We start from the raw sequence: 26727 nt of genomic DNA, 5'->3' as shown, positions 1-26727 counted from the left end.
TAGGGGAGCCCGGGGGCGGGGCCCGGGCGGGCGGGGGCGGGGCCCTGGGGGCCGGGCGGGGGCGTGTGCGGAGGTCCCGAGGTCCCAACGCCTGGAATGCAGTCCGCCCGGTGCCTGGCGGGCTTCCCAGGCGGCACAGCCACGAAGTGAGCTCTTTCTGAAACCACGGAGTCCAGGCTTATTTTCAGGTTTACTAAATCTGCACAGATAGGGTTCATTTCCGTGAGCACACAATGAGCATCAACTCCACATGGCGAAGCTGCGGAGGCTGCGGCACTGGCGGGGTGGAGGGGGTGGCCAGGCAGGACCAGTGGGAGTTGAGGCTCGAGGGCACCGGATGATCTCCCGATGGAAGCCGGGCCTGTCAAAAGTGGAGGCCGGTGTGACCTGGGGTAGAGGACAGGGCAGTGCCAGCGTAGGGTGCCTCGCACGTCGGATTAGGAGTGAAGTTTTACTCCGAGGTATGGAAGACACCGAACATTTATAAACAGGACAGATGCACAAGAGGCAATAAAAGCAGAGGCTGGTGATCTGCAGAGTAGCCCTGCAATACCCATGCAGTGGTTCTCCAACCACGAACTTAATTCCCTGTGGGGAGCCCCTTACAACTGCTGCTCGCCTGCCCCGGGAACGAGGCTGGGTTAGACGCCCTCGAGGTGGGGCAGAGGCTGCCGCTTTACCAGCGGTCCGGCCAAGCTGGCCACAGACCAAGCTTGGAGACGGAGAAGCCTGCAGACCAGGGTGCAGCACGGATAACCCAGAAGTTTGCTCTGGATGGCCCCTCCCCTCTGCTACCAGAAGCCCAACAGGGTCTGCTCCTGGCCTAGGGAAGGAAGTGTGGCTCAAGCAAAGGACCAGGGATGGTTTCATTGCATACACGTAGGTGTTGCTTAGGGAGGAAGACAAAAACCCAAGACCAGTCCGTGCCTTTCTGTAATATTCATTATGCATCAAATGACACATTAGCCAATGTGATCCTGCAAATGGAGGCTGCCTACCCACCAAGGAGGGCTTCTACCTCAGCTACTGAAAGAGACTCCTTAATGGAGGATCAGGGAAGTCATAGCAGTGCTTCATGCCTCTTGACACCCTGTCCATCATTAGTGACCTTTTGGGCCATAGCCTGGCCTAATCTGCGTGACCATCATATACTCGATCTATGACGTACGGGTGGACCCTGGACCAGCATCCTGAAGGAAGCATCGTCTTGACTGTTGAAGTTCTGTTAAGACATGGACCCCTCTATCTCTAAGCAGGAGTCCTCCTCCAAGAGGAGACCCTGTTCAGGCTGACCATCCCCAATGCAGGGGTCAGAGCCTCATCTCTCCATATATTCTCCAAAAGCCCCCAGAAGAGCTCTCTTCTCTTTTTTAAAAGTTTGTTTGTTTGTTTGTTTGTTTATTTATTTGACACAGAGAGAGTGAGCGAGCACAAGCAGGGGAGCAGCAGGCTCTCCACTGAGGCAAGGAGTCCGATGCAGGGTTTGATTCCAGGACCCTGGGATCATGCCCTGAGCCGAAGATAGACGCTTAACCAACTGAGCCACCCAGGTGCCCCGAGGAGCTCTTTTCTAATGGCAGGATGGAACAAGGGACACTTACAAGCAAGTCTTCCTCCAGCTTCTGGTTGGTGGCCCAAACACCAACCCATGTTGATTCCTTAATCAAACATTTAGAGGCAATCCAGGTTTAATCATTGCCTGTTTTTATTTGAAATTCTTGATGTAAAATTATTTTCAAGGAACAAAAGAGATTAAATTAACGTGTCAAAAGATCTCACATTATAGAAAATGATCTGAGACCAAATTAATGCTAATAAAAAAGGCCAGCATAACATTGGATAATTTAATACATTAAACCTGGGAGTGGGGGTAGGGAAGGAGAAAAGAGGAATGTATCTTTAGCACTTATTTTTTCTAATATTCATATTTGTGCTTCATCATGAAGTTTACTGTAGATTAAGAAGCTAGTTTTTTCCATATAAAATCGAAACACAAGATGAAATGTATTCAGATCAGGAATCCACCTTCTGAAGAATGGTTCTTTTGGAAAAGAAAATATGTAAAATAAAAATAGAAACAGCCTTCCATCTACACTTAAACGGCAGCCAGAGTAATGGGATAACCACTATTTATAGAGCACATATCTATTTAAGCCACTTTTTTCCAGGCCAGAGGCAACACTCTAAGCCATCGACCTGGAAAAACAAAGGATAAGTGAAAAAAAGAGAAACCTCAAGTTAAAGTAATTCCATCCCCTCCGTTGGTTTTTATCAGGAATTGGGGAACTCTGCTTTGGCTAAGGCAGTGGGAACACCCCTCAAGGGCTGAAAGCGAGAAGGGGCAAGGAGGAAGTTGCCTGTGGGACCTCAGAGTGAGATTTCTCCTTCCCAAAATCAACCACCAGGTCTGACTGTTCTGACTTCCAGGTCACACTCGGTAATTCTTAGGTAACTCTAAACAAAACCTAAAATGACAACATCCTCTGCAACAGTCTCATCCCCATCAGAGCCAGTAACTAAAAGCCATTATGTTGCAATTGATTATTTTATTTTCCAATCAGCCAAGAGTCCCAACTTATGGCTTTCTTCCCTTTTTACGCAACGACTGTCCTTCTCCAGAGAAAGCGACGAATCTGCCTCCAGCTTCATCCTGAGTGTGAAGATAAAATACTATTTTCAGAAACTCCTTGGAGCCTTAGAGTAAATGCTTGATTCTGTTGACTCATGTGCCAGCCACCCATTTCCCTTACTTCCACATTATTCATAATAAGAAAGGCCTTGAAATAAAAATCATAATCTATTGAATCGAGAAACGAAACCAGAGAATCACAACTATGCCTCTACCAACAGCTTTTATTCTCAGGTTGAATGTACATCCTTTTGCAGAAGCATTACGTTTTCAAAATGTAAAAAAATATAAAATACACCCCCCCACCCAAAAGAAAAATATCTGTAACTCTACCACCCAAGAAGACTTCCGGCCAATTCTCATGCTTCCCAAGCCTCAAGTTGATGAATTTCTCTGCTAAGATACTCCAAAGGCTACAGAGAATTCTGGCAGTTTTCCATCATTGGATGTTACTTCTTTTTTTTTTTTTTTTAATTTAAGATTTTACCTATTTATTCATGAGAGACACACAGAGAGGCAGAGGGAGAAGCAGGCTCCACGCAGGGAGTCCTACGTGGGACTCGATCCCGGGACTCCAGGATCACGCCCTGGGCTGAAGGCGGCGCTAAACTGCTGAGCCACCCGGGCTGCCCTGGATGTTACTTCCAAGTTTGTGGTATATTAAGCTGCTGTGGCAGCTTAATGTTTTTGCACACAACTCTTGATTTTTTTTCTTAGAAGTGTTATTCTTTCATAAAAGGACTGCATTTTAAGTAAGTAAATAAGTAAATTTAGAATCGCACATATTTTTAAGGCTTTTAATATTACGGTCACTAACCAGCCCTGAGAACCATCCTATCGAGCTATTTTGCCACCACAGCAAGTGTCTTTACTGAGCATGTATTGCTAGTCAGTCGGAGGCATTCTCCATGGAAGAGGAGGATTACACATTCCCCGATATGTACCCCTGCACCTGCCTCTCCCCTCCCCGCCCCAGAAAAGGGCATCACCGACGGGGCCGTACAGGGCTTATGTGGTGGCAACCGTGTATGTTTGAGTCATAGCTGAGCGGTTCAGTCTTCCTTTCCTGCAGGGCCTTCTGTTTGTCCTGATAGCCCGGTGTCTGGTTTCTCTCTTCTGAACACCTTCAATGACAGCAGGCACCCTGCTGGTTCTGTCTGCTTGAAGGGGTTTCTCCTTGGGGTCTTAGGCTGCCCAACCTCACTGGCCATTCTCTTGGTGCTGCGAATGGCTTCAGGGCTCCCTGTTTCCTGGATCCAAGGCTTTCTTATTTCTACTTTATCCCCTCGTTTTAGTTGGGTACACTCTCCAAATGCTTCCTGAGAAAGGCTGCTTGAAGAGTATCTTTTTGTGAGATCCTGTATGTCTGAAAATAGCTTCTTCCACTCTCACATGTTTCCCTGACAGGTTGACTGGTGTTAGCATGCTAGGGCTTCCATAACAAAACACCACAGACTGGGAGGCTTAAAAAACAGATGTTTGGTTTCTCATAGTTCTGGAAACTAGAAGCCCAAGATCAAGGTTCTGACAGTTTTGGTTTCTTCTGAGGCCTTCCTTGGCTTGCAGACTGCTGCCTTCTTGTGGTGTTCTCACACAGTCTCTCCTCTGTACATCCAACTTTCCTCTTAGAAGAAGAGTCAGACTGGATTAGGGGTACCCTACTGGCCTCATTTTAACAGAATCACCTCTATAAAGGCCTGGTCTCAAGATACCTGAGGTGCTGGGCGTTAGAGCTTCAAAACAGGATTTGGGGGAACACAATTCAGCCCATAAGAGCTGGGTACAGAATTTTTTGGGTTTTCTCTCAGAATTTTGGAGACGCTACTGCGTCATCTCCTAGCTTCCTGTGTCCTGCACTAAAATGATGCCATTCTTAATCTGTGGTACAACCTTTTTTCTCCTTCTGGAAGCTTTAGGATCTTTTCTCTGCTTGATAGGAGGCTATTTTCATTCATGGTGCTGGACACTCAGGGGTCGTCCTCTTAGCCGCAAACTCCGGCCCTTCCATTTGTGGAAATTATTTCCTTGATGGTTCCTGATCCTTTGGTTTCTCTCATCTCTTTTCAGAACTCTTCAGAAAGTAGAAACTTTCTGACTGCAGTCTCCACACTGGGGTGAGCTGGCTGGGACATTCCCCAGGGCTTGTCAGACTGTCCACAGAAAGCTCCTCCAACTGCAATGAGCAACCCTGGCAGGAAGTGTGAGGGAGCTAAGCAAGGGAAGGACACCAAGGGTGACAATGTTCAGGATGCAAACTGTCACTCATTCTTTTAGTTCAGTTCTGCTATCCACTGGACTGATGGCCCCGGTCTAGGGATCTGCTGGGATGCTTCTTTCAGAAGATGAGCCTCCAGCCTTCTCCTAGGGTCAGGCAGGTGAAGCCCTAGCAGGAAGGAGGGGTGGCTGCTGTGGTTCTAAGTTCCTTGTAACACACATTCCATCTTTAGCTCCCCATTTCCAGAGGTACCTTTCAGAGCTCTACTATCTACACCAATTGCCTCCCGGCTTTCCCCACAGGAAGCTCAGGATGCAGCTTCCCATGGCCTGTGAGGTCAGTTACCACTCATCATCCTGTTCTTGGGCTTTCAAAGTTCTGTAGCAGTTGCCTCCTCTTCTCGTCAATGTCCTTATTACCTTATTATCCTTCCACCACAGCTTTAGTAGGGGTTCAGGATGGGGTAGAGCTAAGCATGTGCCTTTGATCCCACCGTTAGCCATGCATTTCTTCTTGAGTACTTATAAATTAAACAGCTCCAGCTGTGCCTGCCAGCCTCCCTTCCTTTTCCCGCATCTCCAGCAGGCAGGTCACAAGTCAGCCTGGAAGAAGCCCCCGACTGAGGCCTCTAGGCCCGAGGCAGCAAGCCCCAGACTGTAGCTGGCAAAGGACTGGAAAGGCACTCACAGAGGAGTCAGAGGCTGAGGTCTCACAGGACCACACTTTTCCTCTAAGCCTGGAAGTTCCCCAACACTGTATTAGTTGGAGGAACATTAAGGCCACGGTGGACTGTAAAGGGGTAGGAAAGGTGTAGACAGTGTTCTGGCCTCTATCCCCGACCACCCCACAGGTAGAGGGGAAGAGGCTGCTTGATGGCCCTGCAGTCAGGAGCTAGCCAGTGACTGATCCTATCTAGCAGCCCATCCTGAATGGGCTCACAGATCATCTGCCCTCTAGCCTACTCTAGATCCTTAAGAGAATGACCATCTGAAAAAAGGAACCAGGAGAGTGGTGGGTGTAAAAGTTCTAGAAATACATAGCACAATGGCCATGGCTGCGAGGTGGGGTGGACCATCTGCAGTAGGGTGTGCTGGGTTTTCTGAGCCGGTTTCTAACACTGGGAAGAAATACCTGCAAAGTAGAAACCTACCCTTTGCCAACACCTGTCCCCACCTGCAGCCCTCCCTTCCTGTTACAGGGGAACTCCTGGGCCAGAGGAGGCTGTTCCCCTCAGGTCTCAGTGGAGGCCATTTCTAGAGTGTGGGTGGCACAGAGGCAGCAGCCATGTAATGGTCAGGAGCTTGCTCCTGTGCTCTGGACGCCCTCACCTCCACGCTCACATCTGTAAAAATGCAGATGCAGATGATCAGAGCAGCCACTTCAAGGGACCGTGCTGGGGATTAAATAATTAAATATAAAGCACCAACATGAAGCCTGGCACTTGGGTCAGGGCTCTGTGAGCTACCAGGTGACACTAGAGCTATGGACTGCATACACAGGACAATCAGGGTACCAGGGAGAGGAGGGCTCCAGGCATGGGGAAAAATGTAACATAAAAAGCCTCATTCAGAATAGAAAGAACTTTCCAGTCATCACTAACAAAACTTCTCATTACCAGTGAAATAAACTCACCTCTTCAACTTTTTTGACCAGGGGACGTGAATTTCTGATGAAAGTGATCTTACCAAGTTTAAATTCATAGTTGGGAATTCCTCTGTGAAAGAGAGAAAGAAAGAAGAATGTTAGTTGCAGGATAAAAACATTAAAATTTGCTCCTGCCAATCAAGAGAAAGTCAAGCAGAGAGACAAGTGTGGCCCTGGTGACTCACTCTGGGGTTTACTGCTGTACCCACTCTGGCCTCGAGCCAGCCCTATGGCACTCCCCAGCAACCTTCCTGAAGTAACCAGAAGGCAAATGGAGCAGAGGCCTGTTGACTTAGTGCATGGCCTGCAGTGAGGGGCCACCTGGAGGCTTGAGGGGCCCTCACCATCTCTGTCCTGTAGCCTCATAGACCCTGCAGGGCTTCTCACTAAACTCCTTACACTCTTTCTTAAGAGTCTGGGTAAAAACCACACTTGCAGTGTTCTCCCTCTGCTCTCACACACAGCAGACAGGTGACATATCTCATCCCTACCACGTCCATGACAGCCATCCGAGCAAGAAACCTCCTCTGAGAGTCCCTAAGCCAAATGGTAAACCAACACCTTAAGGCAGCTCCTGCCTCCTGTCTGAGGGAAGTCTACATAATGGGGTCTTGATCAATTATCAGAAGTCACAAAATAGAAAAAGAGATTACTAAACAGGAACCAGAAAATGTGAAACAGGAGAGCAAGCTGATTAGGGAGCACCTGGGGGCAGGCGGAGGCTGAGCAGGAGGGATGGAGGGAGGCTAGATTGCAGTGGGAGAGGCCTGGCGGATGAGGCAGGGCACCAGTATCCTTCCCTCACCAACGCGCACCGGGAAACGCCTGCTCTGGTGGTAGTGCAGCCCACCCAGGAGAGCAGGAGGGGTGCCATTCATCCACACGCCAGCCTCCCTGGTCCAGACTTCGTCTCCAGAGCTAGAGTGAGGTGGCCCCACCCCAGGAATCTGGCGGGGAGCTTCCTTGGAGGAGGACAAAGCATCACAGTGGAGGCAGAGCCAGAGCAAGACCTACCTTTTAAAGTCTCCAGGCTTGATTGGGGAGGGGCTGGGCTCTACACCTTTCTTCTTCCCGTCCAATCTATTCCCGGAGCCGGAGAAGGCCTAGACAAGCGAGCAGGAGAGTGCGCAAGAGCTTAGCGAGCACACGTGCCCTGTGCCCAGACACTGCAGCCAGGATGTGTGCTGGGAGGTGTAGTCCAGACCCCTTAAGGACTGAAACCCTCACTTCCTGACAGACAAGAACTTTCCGCTCGGTCCCTCAGGGGACTGATGTGAGATGAAAGGAACCTCCTGGCCCAAGCACAACCACCCTACAAGGACAGCCAGTAGTTAAAGGACAGATTCAAAGTTTTGGCTCCAGCCTCTGCAGGACCACCCAGCTCGGGGTCCAGGGGTGGGCTAAGGCCTCTGTTGCAACTGCCCCACAGCTCAGCTCCACTTTCTAGTCATGATTCCTCTGCTGCGTCCCAGCTCCCAGATGCCAGTGCACTAGCCATCTCTACCTGCTTCCCAGGGAGCCTGGCTGGCCGCGGTGCTGGCAGGTCATGTTCTCAGAGAATAAAGCAAATGGGGCCACATCTAGTGAATTGAAGAGAAGCATATACATGTGTTCTACTTGGTAGGTTAGAAATTTTCAAAAGGAGAAGAAAAATCAGGGCCTGCCTTTAGGATTCCAGGAGAAAGTGAATGTAAAAGGCCATGTAACTGAAATAGTGCCAGATATGTGCATGCACAGAAACCCAGAGGTCCAATCCCTGCAGAGGTCCCCAGATGGCACGGCAGGAGCATAGAAAGTAAAACGTGTGGCCTGGTACTCACACGGAAGCCCAGCTCTCCAGCATAGCCGCTGTGGTCAGCTTCACCCTCCTGATGGGAACAGAAAAACAGGTGATGAGCCTCTCAGCAGGGACACTCCAGCTTTTCTCTTGGGCTTCTCATTGCTATTGCTATCCCTGCACCCCCAACAGCTGGGACACACTGTTCCCCAGGAGCAGGACATGTGACCATGTCAGCACCAGCAGAAGCCAAACTCAAGTTGGCTGCTGAGACCCACCCAGGACGCCCTCCCAGAGGCCCCGTTACTGAAGGGGGCAAACAGTGCTGGGGCCGGGGAGGGCCGCTGGGCAGAACTTACAGCTGACTCCTCATGCTGGACTTGTCTCTCAGGCTCCTTATAGCCCAGTGGGGCATCGAAGTCCACCTGTGGTCCCGAGATGAAAAGAATAATTTTGAGATATGGGACACTTAGGCTCCCTTAGCTTTTGTTTTTAACTGAGACAACGGCAGGGTCATATGTGGTTGTTAAAAGATGCAACAGAAAGCTGCCCCTATATACTCTGCCCAATTTTCCCAATGGTAACGTTTTATAAAATCAGAGTATCACCACCAAGATAAGCAGCAGTGGCACCATCTGGCCCTCCTATTCAGATTTCCCAGTTAAGTTCTTCCAATTTTTCACAAGTATTGGTCATTGTCCACCCCCAGTCGAGATACTAGGCTGTTCCAACCTCCCAGAGACCTCTCTGAGTTGTCCTGTTATAACCACACGTGCCTCTCTCCTGGCCTTCTCCTAACTCCTGACAACCACCAAACCTGTCTTACATTTCTAAAGCCTCGCCAATTTCAAGGATGTAATACAAATGGAACCAGAGAGAATATAACCTTTTGGGACTGGCCTCTCTTGCTCAGAAGCATTCCCTGGAGACCCACCAGGCTGTTGTATGTACCAACCAGTAGTTTCTTCCTACACAGCTGAATAAGCTTCCTTAACTTTCCAGAATATCCATGCTGCAGCACATCCGTGATGCTGGTGAGTGCAGCCACCTCTCTTGGCTGGAGATGTGTCACCAGGTCAACAACCTCCTCGCAGGCGTTCTGGCATCAACTTCCTTCACTCTCACCTAAACAGTCCCAGGGGCTGCATGACACCCTCATGGGGCACTGGCCTGCAGGGTTCATCAACTGCCCATCTTCCCCTGACCCAAATGCACTGTAAGCGTCGAGGTACTCACGTTCATGTCACACTCAATGATGGACACAGCCTTGTCAGGCTTGGTCTCCATCACCCGCAGTTCATAGATCTGTGGGAAAACAACAAAAATCAGTAGCACGGTTTTGTGGCAGCATGGGGAGGGGGCTGTCATCATTCATGTTACTGCTGCTCCCTACCTAGCTCCTGCAGACACACTGTTCACCTCCGTGACACCATCCCCCTGCTGCACATATTGCTGTGACAAGGGGGCTGCCTTTGTGGGGGGTAGGGGGGTGGGAGGCTGCTTTGATGCCTGCCCATCACTCAGCAGAGGCTGTTCCCTCTATGTGGTTAACATCACACAGGGTAGCTATGTATCAAATTGCAAAAAAACACAACCTTTATTCCAGGAAGTTCATTTCTAGGAATTTATTCCTTTATTTAAAAAAAAAAAAAGATTTTATTGATTTATTCATGAGAGACAGACAGGCAGAGGGAGAAGCAGGCTCCATGCAGGGAGCCCGATGTGGGACTTGACCTGGGACTCCAGGATCACGCCCTGGGCCAAAGGCAGGCGCTAAACCACTGAGCCACCCAGGTGTCCCTCTAGGAATTTATAAGTAAATAATTAGCGAAACACCCAAAGAGAAAATCCTAAGAAGGCTTGCTCCAACACTGCTAATAGCGCATGCTCAAAATACCTATCAATAGATATTTGTTCATATATAAAAAAAAATTACAGAAACTAGTGGAATACTACTCAGCCAATAGGAAAGTAAGTTAAAAAAACAGTTATATTGCTGTGTGTCCAAAATAATCTCAAATATGTAACAAACATAAAAAAGTCCAGAAGGCTGGGACGCCTGGGTGGTGTTCTAGAATACTGCTTATTCCTTAAGACACTGCTTCTGAAATTCCATTGGTAAATAAACTCACTTGGATTTCGTTTATTAGAAAATATTTTGATTTTGCCTTCATTCTTTAAGGATGAAGATGGCTTTGGTGAGTTACTTTCTGTCAGCCTTTGAAGATACAGCTGATCCTTGAACAACATGGACTTGAATTGCGCTGGTCCACCCACACAGGGATTTTTTTTTTCCAGTCTAGTACCTTAAATGTATTTTCTCTTGTGACTCTTAGTAACATTTTTTTCTCCAGCTTACTGTACTGTAACAGCATAGTACATGACACATATAATATACACTATGTGTTCACTGGCTGGTGGTAAGGCTCTAGGTCAATAGTAGGCTACTGGTAGTGAAGTTCTGGCAAGTGACAAGTTGTACACAGATTTTTCACTGTGCAGGACTGGGGCAACCCCAAGGGTCTACTGTATTTTGCTCTTTGGGCTATCACGGCTGCTGTTTTTTAAAGCACCTTCTCTCTGCTTACCTCTCTGTAGCTGGTATTCAGCGTCTGCAACTCATCCTGTGTGACAGATGTATACTCCCTGGAACTGTGGGCTAAAGGCCAGCTCTAAAACAAGTTCACTTAACCTTCTCTTCAAACATCACCACTCCTCCATTCTTTCTTGCTGGCATTTTCACTGAGTACGTGTACATTTCTCAGGATACCCCTATCTCCCCCATGCTCTTGGACTTGATTCTCTGCGTAGAATTCTAAGGCACTTCTCCAGATTTAGCTTTCATTTCATGAATTCTTTGTCAGCTGTTATTTAACTCTGTTTTTCAAATCTTTCTAGTTATTTTTGGTAGTCTTTTGTTAATTGCTAAATTTTGTGATTCCATTAAAAAAATTTGAGTGTTTTATACATAATTACTTTATGATTGCATGTGAAATGCCAATACTGATTCCCTTAAAGGGATTATTTCTGCTTTTATTGTCTCTACTTGGGTGTGTGATGGTTTTATTATGAGTTCTTGTTTGGTTGTTCCATCTACAGCAATCCTGAGGGCTTAACTAAACAGGCTGCTTTTCCCAGGGAGAATCTGGGTTCCTTCTCCTGGGATGAGGACAACATCCACCTCTGGGTCTATTTAAACCCCTTTAAGGGTCTCACATTAATGTGGAAGCCTCCAGTTCAGGTCTCCCGCTAAAGCACTGACATGGTCATTTGCACTCAGTACTATCCTGTGAGATATTCTCGAAAAACTTCTATGTTCTTATTAGCAAGACCAACAATGCAGTCATAATCTAGACTTTATCCTAAAATTAATTGGGTTTTATCAGAAGGGCTCTTTAGAGTATCTAGCCTTCCATACCTCCAAAAGTAGAAGTCCAAACATGCATTTCAATTCTATGTATATTCTATGTAGCTTACCTTCTAGTGCAGAAATTTCAATATTGTCTTTTATTGTAAATTTGGGTTATATTCAGCGTTATTACCTTAATGTTAAGAACACTAACACTGGGCAACCCGAGTGGCTCAGTGGTTTAGTGTTTTGCCTTCAGCCCAGGGCCTGATCCTGGAGACCCGGGATCGAGTCTCATGTCAGGCTCCCTGCATGGAGCCTGCTTCTCCCTCTGCCTGCATCTCTGCTTCTCTCTCTCTGTGTCTCTCATGAATGAATAAAATAAAAATCTTTTAAAAATAAAAAAAAAAAAAAGAAAGAACACTAACACTAAGGGGCCCATAATGAATTATGAAAGCTTCAAGTATTCAGTTAAGGTGGAGAGTATCTAAAATGTTCCTCACAAAGATAAAAGGAATGAGATTACTTCTTAGTTTATGAAAAAAATATAAAAGTGTGATTCAAAACCCACAAAATTGAAAAATAAGGACTCTCAGTAACAAATGCCTCAAATAGAAGGAAACTCAAGAGAACACACTGGATCCCTACATTGTCATGGAGGAAGCGACTAGCTGAACCACAGGCACCTATTCTCAGTTGTGAGGGCCCAAGCCCCTGATGGGACGAGAGAGTATGACAGAACAGAGAGGTGGCCTCAGGGAAAGCCAGGCAGGAGCTGTGGTCACCCCTGAGCACCAGGAGGTTTGCCCTGGCAGCAGCTCCAGGACAGTCAACATCCACTGTCACCATAGACGAGGGATCCACACTTGCCATGCTCAATGCCCGTGGCAGGATGGGTTATGAGCAGGCTTACCAACTATTACATCTTTTCCCAGTTTGTTAACCACGGATAATGGGGAGGTGGATAATGTCTTGAACTTTGTGTCACTTATACATGAGATAAATGAGAAATGGAAGGATGAAAGCTGGCATTTCACTTTACAGCTAAATTGTCTAGGTCCAGACAGTTGGGAAGCACAGAATCATGGATAAGCATATGTGATGTTTGGACCCAAAAGACTTATGTACCAGAGGAACTACTGAGGGAAAACCAAAGCTGCAGGAAACAGGGGAAGAGGACGTGTGCTCCCATGAGAAGGAGAAGTGACTTCAGGTGACACTGTCCTCAGGCAGAGCCAGGCTCTGCTTCCCCTGTGCCTCACAGCACTTGGAGCACATGGCAGGGCCCCTTCCTATCCAAGGGAGGAATAAGACAAGGACAAGGACTCAGGCTACTTTGTTTCTGCATCCCCAAAGACTAGCAAAGGGATGAGCTCAGATGATGGGTGTGGTGGAGAGCTTTCTAACGGAGGCAAAAATCAGCACCCTGGGCACCATGGGCAAAAGACATGTGATTAATAACATTAAGCTCAGGCACCTGTAAACACCATCAATCAATTCTTGAAACAGAGCTGCTGAATGAATTACTACTAGGCTCTAAACATGAACCCACAGAGACTTAAAAAAGCAAACAATAGGAAGCAATCATGGTAAAAGCCAGGCATACCCTGCTTAAAAAGAACCCCCATTCGGGTAGCCTGGGTGGCTCAGCAGTTTAATGCCACCTTTAGGCCAGGGCATGATCCTGGAGACCCAGGATCAAGTCCCGCATCAGGCTCCCTGCATGGAGCCTGCTTCTCCCTCTGCCTATGTCTCTGCCTCTGTCTTATGAATAAATAAATAAAATCTTTCAAAAAAAAAAGAACCCCCCATTCAAACCCCAGAATGAACACGGCAGGTCCTCGTTAGATGTGACCTCTGCTGACTGGGCTCCAGGCCCTGCTGGCTCCATGGTGGACACACTCACCTTCTCATTATAGTTGATGGCAATCACATCCCCTGTGGTCAGACAGGCAAAGTTTCTCAAGGCATTTTCTAACCTGCAGACACACACTGTCAAGGCAACATGGCAAAATGAGCACCTTCAATCTGAGGCGAGTTCCATGAGGGGTCTGGATTAGATGGTCACTGTCACGAAGTACACCTGGCAGACAGGTACCAGGCTGTACTGAAGCACACGGCTTTGATACAGTGGGATACTACTCAGCAGTAAGAAAGGGTGAACTACTTGCATGAGTTAATCTCACAAACACCACTGAGGGAAAGAACCCGCCAAAGTACTCCCTCAAGAAAGATAGCTCTCTGAGGGGTGGGAAGCAGTGGGAGGTTGGGCGAGGATGGCCAGGCAAGGGCACAGAGGAGCTTTTGGAAAGATGGAGATGTTTTGGTTACATGGGTGTTCACATTCGTCAACTCCTCAAACTGTGCGTCTTACTGTAAACTACACCTGAACAAATTGATCTTAACAATACTATGGGAACGTGGGAGAAAAAAAGACCAAGAGAATCATGAATAGGCCCCCTCAAAAACCAAAGATGTTCTCTTTGACACTTTTGTTGTTTCTATCTTTTGGGTGGTAATCCAACTTTAGGGGTATATCCCAAAATAAAAACTAAAATAAAAATGGAAAAGGAAAAAGTAACCTGTAAGCTTTTTTTCTAATAGTAAATAATAATTATTTCTTAAACACTGAATAGCCCAAATGCCCAGGCAAGGGAGTACGGCCTAATCACATGGAATATTTTAACCACATCATCGTCAATTCAGGTATTTTAAATAGAATGGTCAAACATGCACCGTGGCTCCAGGGAATACCAGATTGCCTCTCAGCTGCCGAAATTGACACTCTTTCTCCACAGGCTGAAGAGTTAACCATGCCTACAGAAATGGCCTCTGAAAACAATCTGTAAGTCTGCACCAAGACACAAGTGAAAATCCAGAAGAAGTTCATTAAGAGGCTGCAGTCACAGAGGCAGACACTCCTGGGCACTGCCAGCCAGACAAGCAGACCTTGCCACAGGATGACCTCCTGCCTGCAAGATGGGAAGCATCCAAAACGAGTGCCATGAGCACAGCTGCCTAAAACCCCACCCTGTACAGGGCCCAGTCACAGGAGACCCAACAGGCTCATCCACAGATATACTCTGCAAGACTCAACACAGCTCCCCACACCCAGGACATGGCTGGTTTGCTCCTGGGTTTGGGGTGAGGACAGTACAAGTAAGGAGAGTGGATGCAGCTTTTATTATTTTTTTTAACTGTCTACCTATCTGTAATTTTCAATTGTGTTTTTTCAACCCTTTTAAAAAACAGGTGGTGTGGGGCAGCCCGGGTGGCTCAGCAGTTTAGCGCCACCTTCAGCCCAGGGCCTGATCCTGGAGACCTGGGATCGAGTCCCACGTCAGGCTCCCTGTATGGAACCTGCTTCTCCCTCTGCCTATGTCTCTGCCTCTCTCTCTGCGTCTCTCATGAATAAATAAATAAAATCTTAAGAAAAAAAAAAAATGTTTAAAATAAATAAATAAATAAAAAACAGGTGGTGGAGTGACTGCTCTATAAGATGATCCCACAAGCTAAGCTGGGGCCTTCAAGGCAGAGGTCTAGACCACAGATCACACACAGCATGCTCCTTGCCCACACTAGTTACTCCTTAAATTATCAATACACATGTCTAGCTTATGTTCAGAGAACATATCAAAAGCTACTAAAATCTAAAATCTTTTCTTTCCTCTTGCTGACAGAAAATGTACTGTGTCATGTTCCCCACTGGTTTGAGTGAAAAGCGCTAACCCTGGGTAAAAGGAGAGGCTAAGTCAGGTTCATAGCTGAGCTGGGGCACCAGGGATCCCCCAGGTTAGGGTCTAGAGGAAGAGTAGCCAGCCTCCTTTCACCACAGCACACTGAGTTTTGTGCCAGGTGCCCTAGTCCCTTGGGGGGAGGGTTCCACTTTGCCCTCAAGGAAGTGTCTGGAGAGCAACCAGGTGAGGCCCATCGAGCACCCAGCATGCTTATTGAGAGCCAGGGCCAGGCTAGGGCGAACATGCTGGCTGACCACCATTATTCTCAAATCACAACTTCAATCATAAACAAATGTGTGATTCCCCAAAGTAGGCACATGCTCAACAAAGAGCTCGCTGTTTACAGACTGCCAGCACACCCTTCCTTTGTCCAGAAGAACCCTTCTTATCTCAAAAGGATACACTGCTTTGGGGTTGGTGATGTCCAAGAAGTCAGGGCTCTGAGGCTGGAATTTGGAGTATGTGGCCACTTGAAGGTTGACACTCTCCACCTGAACCAAGCCCCCTTCTTCCAACAGCAAATTCTGCATCATCTAAAGGAAGAAGAAGGCTACATGAGCTTCCTGGAAATCAAATGGCCAGCATGAGCATCATCCAAACACACACAGCAGGCCCAAGTCTGACATTCAGATAGCCTCTTCCTTGGGCCCCTGGAAGAGGAACCTGAGATGAGGACTTGAGGACAGGTAATTTAATTGTGATTTGATGTTAGGAGGAAGGAAAAAAGCAAGATGGCAAACAAGTCAAAGACATGAAAGGAAGGAGGTCTCAGGGTGCTACCCAGGTGGCTTCAGTAGGCATTGTGTCTCTACCAGCCTCTGAAAAAACATGATCCACTGGAAGGGTCACCTGGAAGGCATGACCACCAGTTCCAGGTCTCCTAGGGGCAGTGTTTCCCCAGGGAAGCTCACCCTTCCATACCACTGAGCTGTCCCACACCCAACTTACAAGGTCTTAGGGCAAACAGGGCTGCAACGAAGACAGGATAATCATGTCACCAAGTGGGCTCATTTCACATGGAATGGCCTTACAGCTGAGGCACAGGGGTGGTGACAAGTCCCCAGAGGTCTGCTACAGGGGGTCACAGAAAACTGGTAAGACACCCCCACATCTCTATGAAACCACTCTGTGTAGTGGACGCTGGCTGAGGAACAAGATAGAGAAAGAAAAACACAGGCCTGTGAATACCTGGTGTGCAGGAGTCAAGATACCACAACAAGGCTGACACTCAGGGGTCTGAGACAAGGAGGGCAGGCTAGAAATGAAAAACCTTGCATGTCTTGGAATGGTTTTTTTGTCTTATTTTAGAGTTTCTTTCTTTTTTCCTTTATTTATTTGGGAGAGAGCACCCACGTAAGTATAAACAGGGGAAGGGGGAAAGGGAGAGGAACCAGAATGCATACTGAACATGGAGCCCGACACAGGGCTTGATCTCATGACCCTGACATCAAGACCTGAGCCAAAATCAAGAGTCAGCCACTTAACTGACTGAGCCACCAAGGGACCCCTTAGAGTTTCTTTTTTAAATTTTTATTTATTGTATATTCTTTTTATTGGAGTTCGATTTGCCAACATATAATTTCTTAAAGAAAACTTCAAACATATAAAAGCAGAGAGAAGGGCAGCCTGGGTGGCTCAGTGGTTTAGCACCGCCTTCAGCCTGGGGCATGATCTTGGAGTCCCGGGATGGAGTCCCACATGGGGCTCCCTGCATGGAGCCTGCTTCTCCCTCTGCCTGTGTCTCTGCCTCTCTCTCTCTCTGTCTCTCTCATGAATAAAGAAATAAAATCTTGGGGATCCCTGGGTGGCTCAGTGGTTTGGCGCCTGCCTTTGGCCCAGGGCGTGATCCTGGAGTCTCAGGATCAAGTCCCGCGTCGAGGTCCCGGCATGGAGCCTTCTTCTCCCTCCTCCTGTGTCTCTGCCTCTCTTTCTCTCTATATATCTATCATGAATAAATAAATAAATAAATCTTAAAAAAAAAATAAATAAAATCTTTAAAATAAAATAAATAAAAAATAAAAGCAGAGAGAACCAGGGACAGCTGGTGGGCTCAGTTGGTAGGGCATGTGACTTAATCTTGGGGTTCTGAGCTGGAGCCCCATGTTGGGTACAGACTACTAAAAACAAAAAAAACAAAAAGAACTGCATGAGCAAGCCTCTGCACACCCAACCCTGGTTCAACAGTGACCAGGTTACAGCTGACCTCGGCTCCTCAGTCACTGCTCCCCACTCCCTGGCCCCATCCCACACCGAGTCAGTCCCAGGTGTCACATCCTTCCGAGAACACTTCACCCAGTTGGCACTGCCAACAGTGGTGCTGCCCACAGAGGCTCCACGGAGGCAGTTAGTTATGAGGTGACTCTAAGAGTCCACAGACAGGATGCTGGTAAGAAAGAAGGCCATGGCCAAAGTGGGCAGAGGTCATGAGTGAAGCTGCAGGGTGAGCAGGGACCTGCAGAGGTCCTGACACACTCTTGTTGAAGGGTGCTCATCAGGCTGGGGTGGTCACTCCACCAGATGCTACAGGCAGGCTGACAGACTTGGTAACTGGATGTTCGGTGCCCCTGGAGAAGGACGCTTTCACAGAAAGTGCTCTAAGCCTGGAAGTCAGCCTCCTGCAGCCCAAGCTCACATTCCCTTAGGAAACCAGCAAATAAAAACTGATGGCTGGAGGAAGGACACAGCCCACTGGCAGCTCAAGGAGAAAGGGCACAAGCCCAGGTCACCTTCTTGTGGCAGGCTCAGACATGAGTTGTGGAGAGAAACAGCTGGTGGACGGCAGTGAGGAGGCCTGCTCCAGGTCTGGCCCTTCCTTGTGTGCACAAGCCCCTGCAGGCCAGTACTGGCCATGGAGCATAGGTAGTATGATGGGGACCCCGCAGGAGGCATCCACACACTCCCAGTGGTCCTGGGCAGGGATCTTCATCTAGGCCAGCAGGTGAGGCCTCAGGTGCTAAGAGAAAGGCCAGCATCTGTTCTAGGCTAACTTACCCTGAAGAAGCCTGAGAGCTCCAAGTGGGATGGAGCCCACCAAGGAGCTAACAGAAGGCACCTGCTCACATATCCACTGCGGGTGGAAAGATCCTTAGGCCGGCTCTGCAGCACCAGCTGGGAAATCCCAGGCAACCACCTACTGTAGCCAAGAGCTGCAAGGCCAGCTCAGAGAGAGGCAGGGCCATGCTATCTTAAGAAGCTTCCCAGGGGATAACTATTTCTCAGCAAAAGAGATACAATTAGTTTTCTGATCCAAAATGGTCTAAGAGTCTGGACAAGAGGTCCCCCAAACTCTATGTCTATGGGTTGGAGAGTGCACTTTTAAGGTACAGTTCTTTCCAGTGTTACCACCTCATAAAGGTCACAGAGGGGCTCTGAGGATCCAGAATAGCCCTGGGAAACTGTCAGTGCCCCACCATTCAGCCACCCACAGCACTCTATCTGATGAGTGTAGGACAAGGCCTCAGGCCCATGAAGGGCACCTGTAAACCCACAAGACAATAAGGCAGTGAGCAGCAAGTGCTGGGGAGGGCAAGTGAACAGGGAAGCAAGTTAAGTCTGGGCTTTGTGGCATGAGTAAGACCTCCCTGGGGGACTGGGGCTGGAAAACAACACAGTCCAGGCCAGGCAGCAAGCGAGATGGGAGTGCAAGATTCCTGTGGGGAAGAGGCTGGCAGAGGCTAGCACTCAGGAAGGACCCAGGCTCAAGAGAAAGTCTGAAGGCAAAAAGAGAGGCTTTGTTTCCTTAGCAAGGAAATGATGTGCTCTGGAAAGACTCAGTTACAGAGAAGTATCTAAGCGCATGCACATGCACACACACAATAGAACTGGGGAAAAACTAGAAGCGGGGAGTAGATGTGTTAAAATCTAAAATCCTGTACTCAGTCCACTTCAAAAATATTCCTGCTTTACTATTTTCATGAAAGCCTTACCCAGGAGATAGTAGGTAAACAGCATGGCTGTGGTTTCTGGGCTATGAGCTGATCATCTGTCAAGAAATAGCCATGCCCCAGCCCGCAGAGCCTTGTTCTGAATCCCCTCCTTGTAGCCATCATACATGCTGGGAGCTGCCCTCCTACAGGACCCCAATCCTGAGACAGGCCACAGACTCTCAGAGACTGGCACGGCCCCACTCACCCAGTGTGGGAGGTAGCAGATGCCCTCATCGGCCACAAACTCTAGCACACCACAGTGCGTCATGCGGTCCGAGTTCTTGTTGGTCAGTTTGAACAGCATGGGATAGGTAATGTTGAGTCGGCCTAAAAAGAAGAAAGAGGATGAGAGGCACAGCTACCGTGAAGGGGAAGTTCTATTTCCCAAATGCGTTCCTCTGAAAATCAGCCTCCCTGGGTGTCCACTGTGGCTCCACAAAGTCTTGCTCCCCAGAGCTGAGACTCAGACCCATGAGGCGCTTAGGCCTCTGGGTGCCTGCCCACCCCCAACCCTGTGCACATCATTTGGCCCAGAGCTCAGGAATGTTTGGTGACCCAGGGACACAGTACCAGCTTACACTCGAGGTTTTCTGAAATTCCAGTATAAAAAAATGGCAAGTCACTAACAAATAAATGAGTTAATGTAATTGCCAACCATGTGCCGGACAAAATCCCCACCTGCAGGTTTCTAGTTAGAAAGGTGAGAAAGAAACACGTGCACAGAGACGCTGCAGTGCTATGGGCAAGATGGTGTGGGGGAGGCAGCATGCTGACAGAACACCGTGTGGGTTCTGGGCAAGACTGCCAGGGAGGGATGGCCAGAGAGGAGGCAGCCCGAACAAAGGCATGGAGGCACGGGGAGCCCAGCCAGTCTGGGAATGGCTGCTCATCGTGTAAGACTGAAAACAAGGGTGTGAGTGTAATCGGGAGGAGAGAGAGGCAGGAGAGTGTAATCGGGAGGAGAGAGGCCAGACACCACGCAGTGGGGGAGCATTCAGCAATGCGGGCTCTCTGCAAGGTCATGACACAGCATATCCCCTTGCGCTAGTGGTCCTGAGATGAGGCTGCAGGGACAGCAGGAGGCAGGCAAACAAGACTACAGGCAGGCTGACCCAGGAGGGCAGGAGGGGCAGGCAACGTGGAACAGGAGGACCTAAGAGAGTCGGGGACCTGGGAGAGGGGTCTGGGACAGACTGATGCAGACAAGTTTGCCATGTTTCAGGCTCTCACTTACTATTTCGAGACCAGTGAGGTAAGGACTATTGTCACTCCTTCTATCTACAGGGCACTAACATGCCCAGTCAGCAAGAAGCCCAGAACCACGCAGCCCAGGAGCAATGACACTGGGGCTTAACCACAGAAGCCCACTTTAGCCTGTCACTTTAAGCAAATATGGCTGCAAAAACCCTGTTCAGTAGCAGAAGGTACTCCTCCTGGGGTCTTTCTAAAAATTATGGTGCTGCAGATCAAGTAAGAAGCTTGGGCAGGCAGCCACAGATGGGGGAAGAGCCTCCAGAAGTGGCAGAAGCAGGTATGGGTATCCTCCCCCATCACCAAGGGTGACCTGGATGCTGGAGTACAGTGGCCAAGGGCCCAGAGGGCAGCGCACCTCTCGGCTATGGAGTCGTGAAGGAGGATGGTGGTCAGTCAGGGCGAAGCAGGTCAGGCTCTAGCCAAAGATCCAAGATTCTTGCGGTTGGAAGAAACCCCTGTGCTCCTTAGTCTGCTGTGGTTTTCACACAGCATTTTCTGATTTAGAGAAGTGACTTGGGGCTCCTGAGCCCTCTGCACCCCCTCACCTCCTCCAAATACAGCAGTAATCCTTTTATAAATGAAGACTCTCTGTAAGATTTTATTTGGACAAAGTTCCTTCCACAACTTAAAAGATTTGAACACTGATCTAAGTCCCACTGTCTCAATCCGAGTCTCTTCTCAGATGCTTGAACCAAGAGTCACATGGGACACTCAGTTCCTGGGTCAGCTCAAACGGAAAGGCAGGCTCTCTGGGAGGCCTTATTTCCTCCTCTATGATGGGGCTATGAACCCGAAAGCTCTATTAACCCACTGGCTGTGCAGAGGCCAGAATTAAAGGGCCTTCACTGGGTCGTAGTCATTGCTGCTGCTTTACTTTAGCCCTGCTGGCTAAAGGCCACCTCCTGCCTTACTGGCATCACATGGACTTGGGCTATTTATGCACATACCACAGGGTACCATCTAGGGGAGGTACTCCTGTCACACAGAAGCTTTGATGGACAGGTGCGTGTGTCCCTATTTAAAGATGAGGACACGGGCAGCCTGGGTGGCTCAGCGGTTTAGCGCCACCTTCAGCCCAGGGCGTGATCCTGGAGACCCAGGATCGAGTCCCATGTCGGGCTCCCTGAATGGAGCCTGCTTCTCCCTCTGTCTGTGTCTCTGCCTCTCTCTCTGCGTCTCTCATGAATAAATAAATAAAATCTTTAAAAAAATAAAAAATAAATAAAATAAATATGAGGACACTAAAGTTCAGAGGCCAAGTCACTAGTCTATAGCCAGGTGCAAAGACCAAGCTGGAATGATAGTGGACCCATGCCCCTTCTCTACAGTGCTGCCCCACATGTATGAGACGCCAAGCGTGGAACTGCCCTCTGGTGGCTTCCACCATCTCCTGCCTCACATGGGAAGAATTCACACTAGAAAGACCACTGACTCTCAAAAGCCACTGGTTGTGCCTATGGCTGGGGTCATGAGGTTCCTCATGGGATAAAGGATTGAGAAAAGAGAAAGTATCTGATGAGAGGGGCAGAGTCTAGGGTAGAAGACAATAGCTCAATTTTTGATGTGCTTTTCAATGCAATGGGGCAGACAGAGCTAGAAATTTGTGCCTGGAGCTAAGGAAACATGTTTGGGGAGGAGATGAGAAGCCTGCCACATGGCATCCTCCTGGGAGCCCATTGTCTTCTTTAGGAGAAAACCTAGTGAACCCAGGTGATAGCATCAGGGTGATGCCTCAATAGGGTGAAAAGCAACAGTCTCGAACTTTCTTTTAGTCCTAATGGGATCTGAATAAGGTGCATATTTGTGTGTGTGGGGGGGAAGGTAAAAAGGATAGAGCCCTCTTCATAGGGGAGGGACCCAGAGTGAGTACTCACTGGCCCCAGCCTAGACAGCTGGCCACTCACTGGAGCATCTGCAGGCCAAGCTCTCCAGCCTAGTACGCACCCTCCAGGGACAAATGCCAACCAGACACGGAGAAGGTTACCTATACTTGGACATACTGAAGAGCATGTGCCAAGTTTCTGATGTCCGTATTTAAATTCCCTAGTCATGGAGAGAATACTTACTGAGTTGATCGAGGGCAGAGGGTGGCATAATTACTGTGGAAAGAATATTTAAGAAACATTAAGAAAATAAAATTAAAAAGGCAGAACAAAAACCAAAATTAAATTTCTGTCATGTCTTTAAAACATACTAAATGGAATTTGTGAAATAGCCAGAATTTCATAATGATCTTTTATGAGGAATTTTACTTGTTGTAATTCATTGTGGGGAGCCAAATGGCCATCAGCCATAAATCTAATCATAATCAGAACTCTCCCTCCCACCCCCAGTCCTCCCCTTAGCAAGTCTAGGGCAAGTAAGATTTTCACTATAACTAGCTTCTGGTTACACATGCAAAACAAGGGCTACTGAAGACTATATAAGTACTGTGGGCGGAGGGCAGGAAAGGTTACTATTCAAAATAAAAACGAGCACATACTCTTCCCTCCTTTCTCCACATCTGACCTGTCATTAGGCCCTGCAAGCATGGACACGGAGAAGCAGCGGTACTGCGTGGAGAAGCGGTTCTGGAAGACCCGGGGAATCGGGTGGTCGAACATGTTGAAGGAGAACTACAAGGAAGGAAAGAGATGCTGGAGTTAGAACAAAACAAAGGCACATTTCTTCCCATTGAAAGTCCACACAAGTTAGGGCAGTTAATGCTGCTGAATGTCCTCAAAGAGTAGACGCACCACTTCTCGCACCAACATCTCCATGAACCAGAACAGTCTGCCTAAAGTACTTCCTGGTAGCACGGTGAATCTCAAATCTTTCTACATACCTGCCCAGTCTCATCCCTCCCATCTCAATTCCACTACTTTTAGAAAGTGCAATCCTACTAAAATATACAATTGGCCCCATCACACCTGTCATTAACCTCTTTCAGTCTCCCACCCCTCACCCAAGGCTCCAGGTCAGACCTCACACATACCTCAGGGATCGCTTACCGATGGCCCTGCAATCTCCTATGCCTGCCACACCGGGTTCCGCCCACGGAACTTTCCCTCTTTTCGTTAATTAAACGAAACACATCTATTTATTGAGTGCCCACTATCTGCCAGGCTCTGCTCTAAGCACTAGCAAGATATTACTCTATGATGTGTGCTCACTAACAAAACAGGCACACCAGCCCTGGAGAAGCTGACATTCAAGACAAGGGAAACAAGTAAGAGAAAATGCCTGCATGTCTGGGGTTGATAAATGCTCTAAGGACAAGACAGGGTAAGGGACAGAGAGCTCCTGGGAATGCTGTTTTAAATGGGTGGTCAGGAAGGAATTCCGCACAGACCTGAATGCCAGGAGGGAGCCAGGTAAAAAACAGGGAATGGTATCCCAGGATGCAGGAAGAGTAGGCATGAGGGGTCTCTACCCCTCCCCCGGCTTCCATGACCATCCTCTCCTTGTTCCAGGAACCTTCCCTGCTTTGCCCAGGATCTGGGCTGGTGCCTCACAAAGGTGCTCTCATGTTGTTACACTGAGGTACTCCCTCATGTTAATAAGCCAAGACATGCTACCACCAAAAAGATTAAATACACCAGTTCTTCACACGTGGATTATGGTGAGGCTTAGAAAACACATTACAGGGCAGCCTGGGTGGCTCAGCAGTTTAGCGCCACCTTTGGCCCAGGGCATGATCCTGGAGACCCGGGATTGAGGCCATATCGGGCTCCCTGCATGGAGCCTGCTTCTCCCTCTGCCTGTCTCTCTCTATCTCTCATGAATAAGTAAATAAAATCTTAAAAAAAAAAAAAAAAGAAAAGAAAACACATTACATAGCAATCTGGAGTCTTCTCAAAGTTACCATGATGCCCCTCCCCCATATAAAATTGCACAATAGGGTATATATCCAAAAGAACTGAAGGTAGGCTCTCGAAAAGATTATTTGTCTAATGTTTGCAGTTCATAGCAGCACTACTCATAAAAGCTTAGAGTTGGAAACAATCCAAGTGTCCGTCAACAGATGAAAGGCTAAAAAAATGTGGTCCACTCACACAACGGAATATTATTCGGCCTTTAAAAGAGAGGAAAATCGTATCACATACTAAAATGTGGATGAACCTTGAAGACGTTATGCCCAGGCAAATAAGCCAATCACAAAAAAACAAATACTATATGATCTCACTTTTATGAGGTCCCTAGGGTTGTCAAATACACAGGGAGAAAAAGTAAAATGTTGGTTGCTAGGAGATAGGTGAGGGGAAATGATGGACTTGTTTAATGGGTACAGTTTCAGTTTTACAGGATGAAAAAATTCTGGACACTCAATACACAACAATGTGAATATAGTTAACGCTACACAATCTACCCTTAAAAATGATTAAGATGGCAAATTTGTGTTTTTTATACATTTTAAAAAAACGTCTCACAATAGGCAAATATTTCTTGACTTGATTCCAAGCGTACATTAAATAGAGGGAAAGCCATCAACTGAAAAGGTCGTTTACTAAGCCATTCCAAAATTAGCAAGATGAATCTGCGGTATTCCTAAAATATAAACACAGCATGTTCCTGCTTAAAATCTCAAATGGCTCTTCAATCCCTGGGAGCTTTAGTGTAGTAGTTTTCAAGCCTCTGTCCCCCCTTTTAAGCAGAACTCTTGCAGTCTTGCCAGAGGCATAACAGATGTGAAGGGAGATGTAGAGGGGGAGTGGGGGGGGCTTCTCTGGGCCTTTCACTACACCACTCCACCTAAGCCATTTTTTTTCTTTGCTTCCGTTCCTCCTTAAATAAGAAAATCGCCCCAAAGTATTTAACACCCTTAACAATTTGCCTTCAATCCACCCAGGAGCCTGACCTTGTGCCCCTCCCAGCTGCTCCCTACCCCGAGTCCTACTCTCCTTTATATTCCAAAGCCTTATCACAGTGCCTAGACCTTTCTCAACGTCTTTAAGTGGATGAACTTGAGAATGGAAACACGATTCCACAAGGACAGAAAACGGATGTCACTTTCGGATAAGACTCAATAACCATTTCTTCTTCTTCTTCTTTTTTTTTTTTTTTGCTAAAATAAACAAAGTGACACTGATTGAGGCTAGGAGACCAAGCTTTGCGGCCAGACGGATTTGGCCTCAAATTTCCAGTCCCTACTTGTCTGACTTCGAGTCAACTACCAACTTCTTTAAATCTTGGTGTTTTTCATGGTCCTGGCCTCCAAAGGTACGAGAGGGATTCAGTGAGATACGATTTAATCAGGGACTGTGGGTGTTAAAAGCTGTGAAGCAAAAAAAGCACCAGCAAAATCTAGCTACTACTGTTCTCTCTCCTGAATCGCTTCAGTGGCCAAAGGCGGCCTAACCAGAGGCACGGCCCCCGAGGACCGCGCCGAGGCCCGGGGGCGAGGGCGAAGGGTCCCCGCCCCGGGGCCCCGACTCTGCCCCCGCGCCCCCGGCCACCCTTCAGTTACTTCGGTGTCACGGAAACCCGTTACGTCCTTAGTTAGCCCTTGGGAGACCCGTGAGAGCGCGACACCGTCGGGAGCTCCTTTTCACCCTCCCGGGGTCTAAGTCCAACTGAGAGGAAATTCGCTGCGCGCCGAGGACCCGCGGAGACGAGTCAAGGCCGACCGTGGTCAAGGGTCCGGCTGCTGCCGGCCGAGGTGACTCGGCATCTCCGCGGCCGTCCGGTCCGCCAGCCCGCCGCCCGGCCCGGGCCCCCAGCCGCCAGCCCCTGCCAAGCCGCTCTCACCATGGTGGACACCCCTGCCTCGCAGACGCCGCTTCGCCCAGAGAAGGTTTGGACGGGGGCCCGCCGACCCTCCGCTCGCAGCCGCCGCCTCCGCCGCCGCCGCTGCTTCCGCTCCGACGCCCTGGGAGGCTCACCGGAAGTGCCCGAACCGACACCGGGGGAGGTGCGGCAGACAGGGGTGGGCGGCAAAAAGAGAAAGAGCAGGCAAAGGCGCTAGGGCCTAAAACTTTCCTGGAGTATATACTGAAATACCCCCTCCTAATTTTTTGTCTGCTCTAGAATAACTTTTATAATTATTTTAAATCACATTTTTATAGTACTCCCCTGCAGACGAATTTCGTGGGCCCACTCTCCTTGTGACTACACTACCCAGAATGCACGTGGCCCTTCCTGCCTTTGCCGCGGCCATCGAGGAAGCTGGCGGAAGGACGCTACACATCCGCCTTCGAACTGCGCCCCACCCTTATTA

The 26727-nt window shown here is 48.4% G+C and overlaps 1 protein-coding gene across 1 annotated transcript; it reads right to left on the bottom strand.

Moving 5' to 3' along the window:
- Positions 1-1683: 1683 nt before the first annotated feature.
- UFD1 (ubiquitin recognition factor in ER associated degradation 1) lies at positions 1684-26401 on the bottom strand. The gene is made up of 12 exons (XM_055322472.1): positions 26259-26401; positions 23014-23146; positions 22598-22630; positions 19483-19604; positions 15754-15884; positions 13521-13593; positions 9502-9570; positions 8625-8690; positions 8309-8356; positions 7503-7591; positions 6477-6558; positions 1684-2650 (listed from the first exon to the last, which is right to left on the bottom strand). The coding sequence occupies exons 1-12, from the start codon at positions 26259-26261 to the stop codon at positions 2576-2578; spliced, it is 924 nt and encodes a 307-aa protein (XP_055178447.1). The 5' UTR covers positions 26262-26401; the 3' UTR covers positions 1684-2575.
- Between the last annotated feature and the right edge of the window lie 326 nt (positions 26402-26727).

Source organism: Nyctereutes procyonoides, unplaced genomic scaffold (assembly GCF_905146905.1).
Source record: "Nyctereutes procyonoides isolate TBG_1078 unplaced genomic scaffold, NYPRO_anot_genome, whole genome shotgun sequence".
NCBI lineage: Eukaryota > Metazoa > Chordata > Mammalia > Carnivora > Canidae > Nyctereutes > Nyctereutes procyonoides.
Note: the sequence above shows the minus strand (reverse complement) of the source record. Positions and strands in the feature narration are given on the sequence as shown.

Coding starts and splice junctions, on each gene's coding strand:
- UFD1 (XM_055322472.1), bottom strand. Junction 8,691..9,501: donor TCATTGAGTGTGACATGAAC/GTGAGTACCTCG, acceptor TCGGGACCACAG/GTGGACTTCGATGCCCCACT. Junction 8,357..8,624: donor TCCAGCATGAGGAGTCAGCT/GTAAGTTCTGCC, acceptor TGTTCCCATCAG/GAGGGTGAAGCTGACCACAG.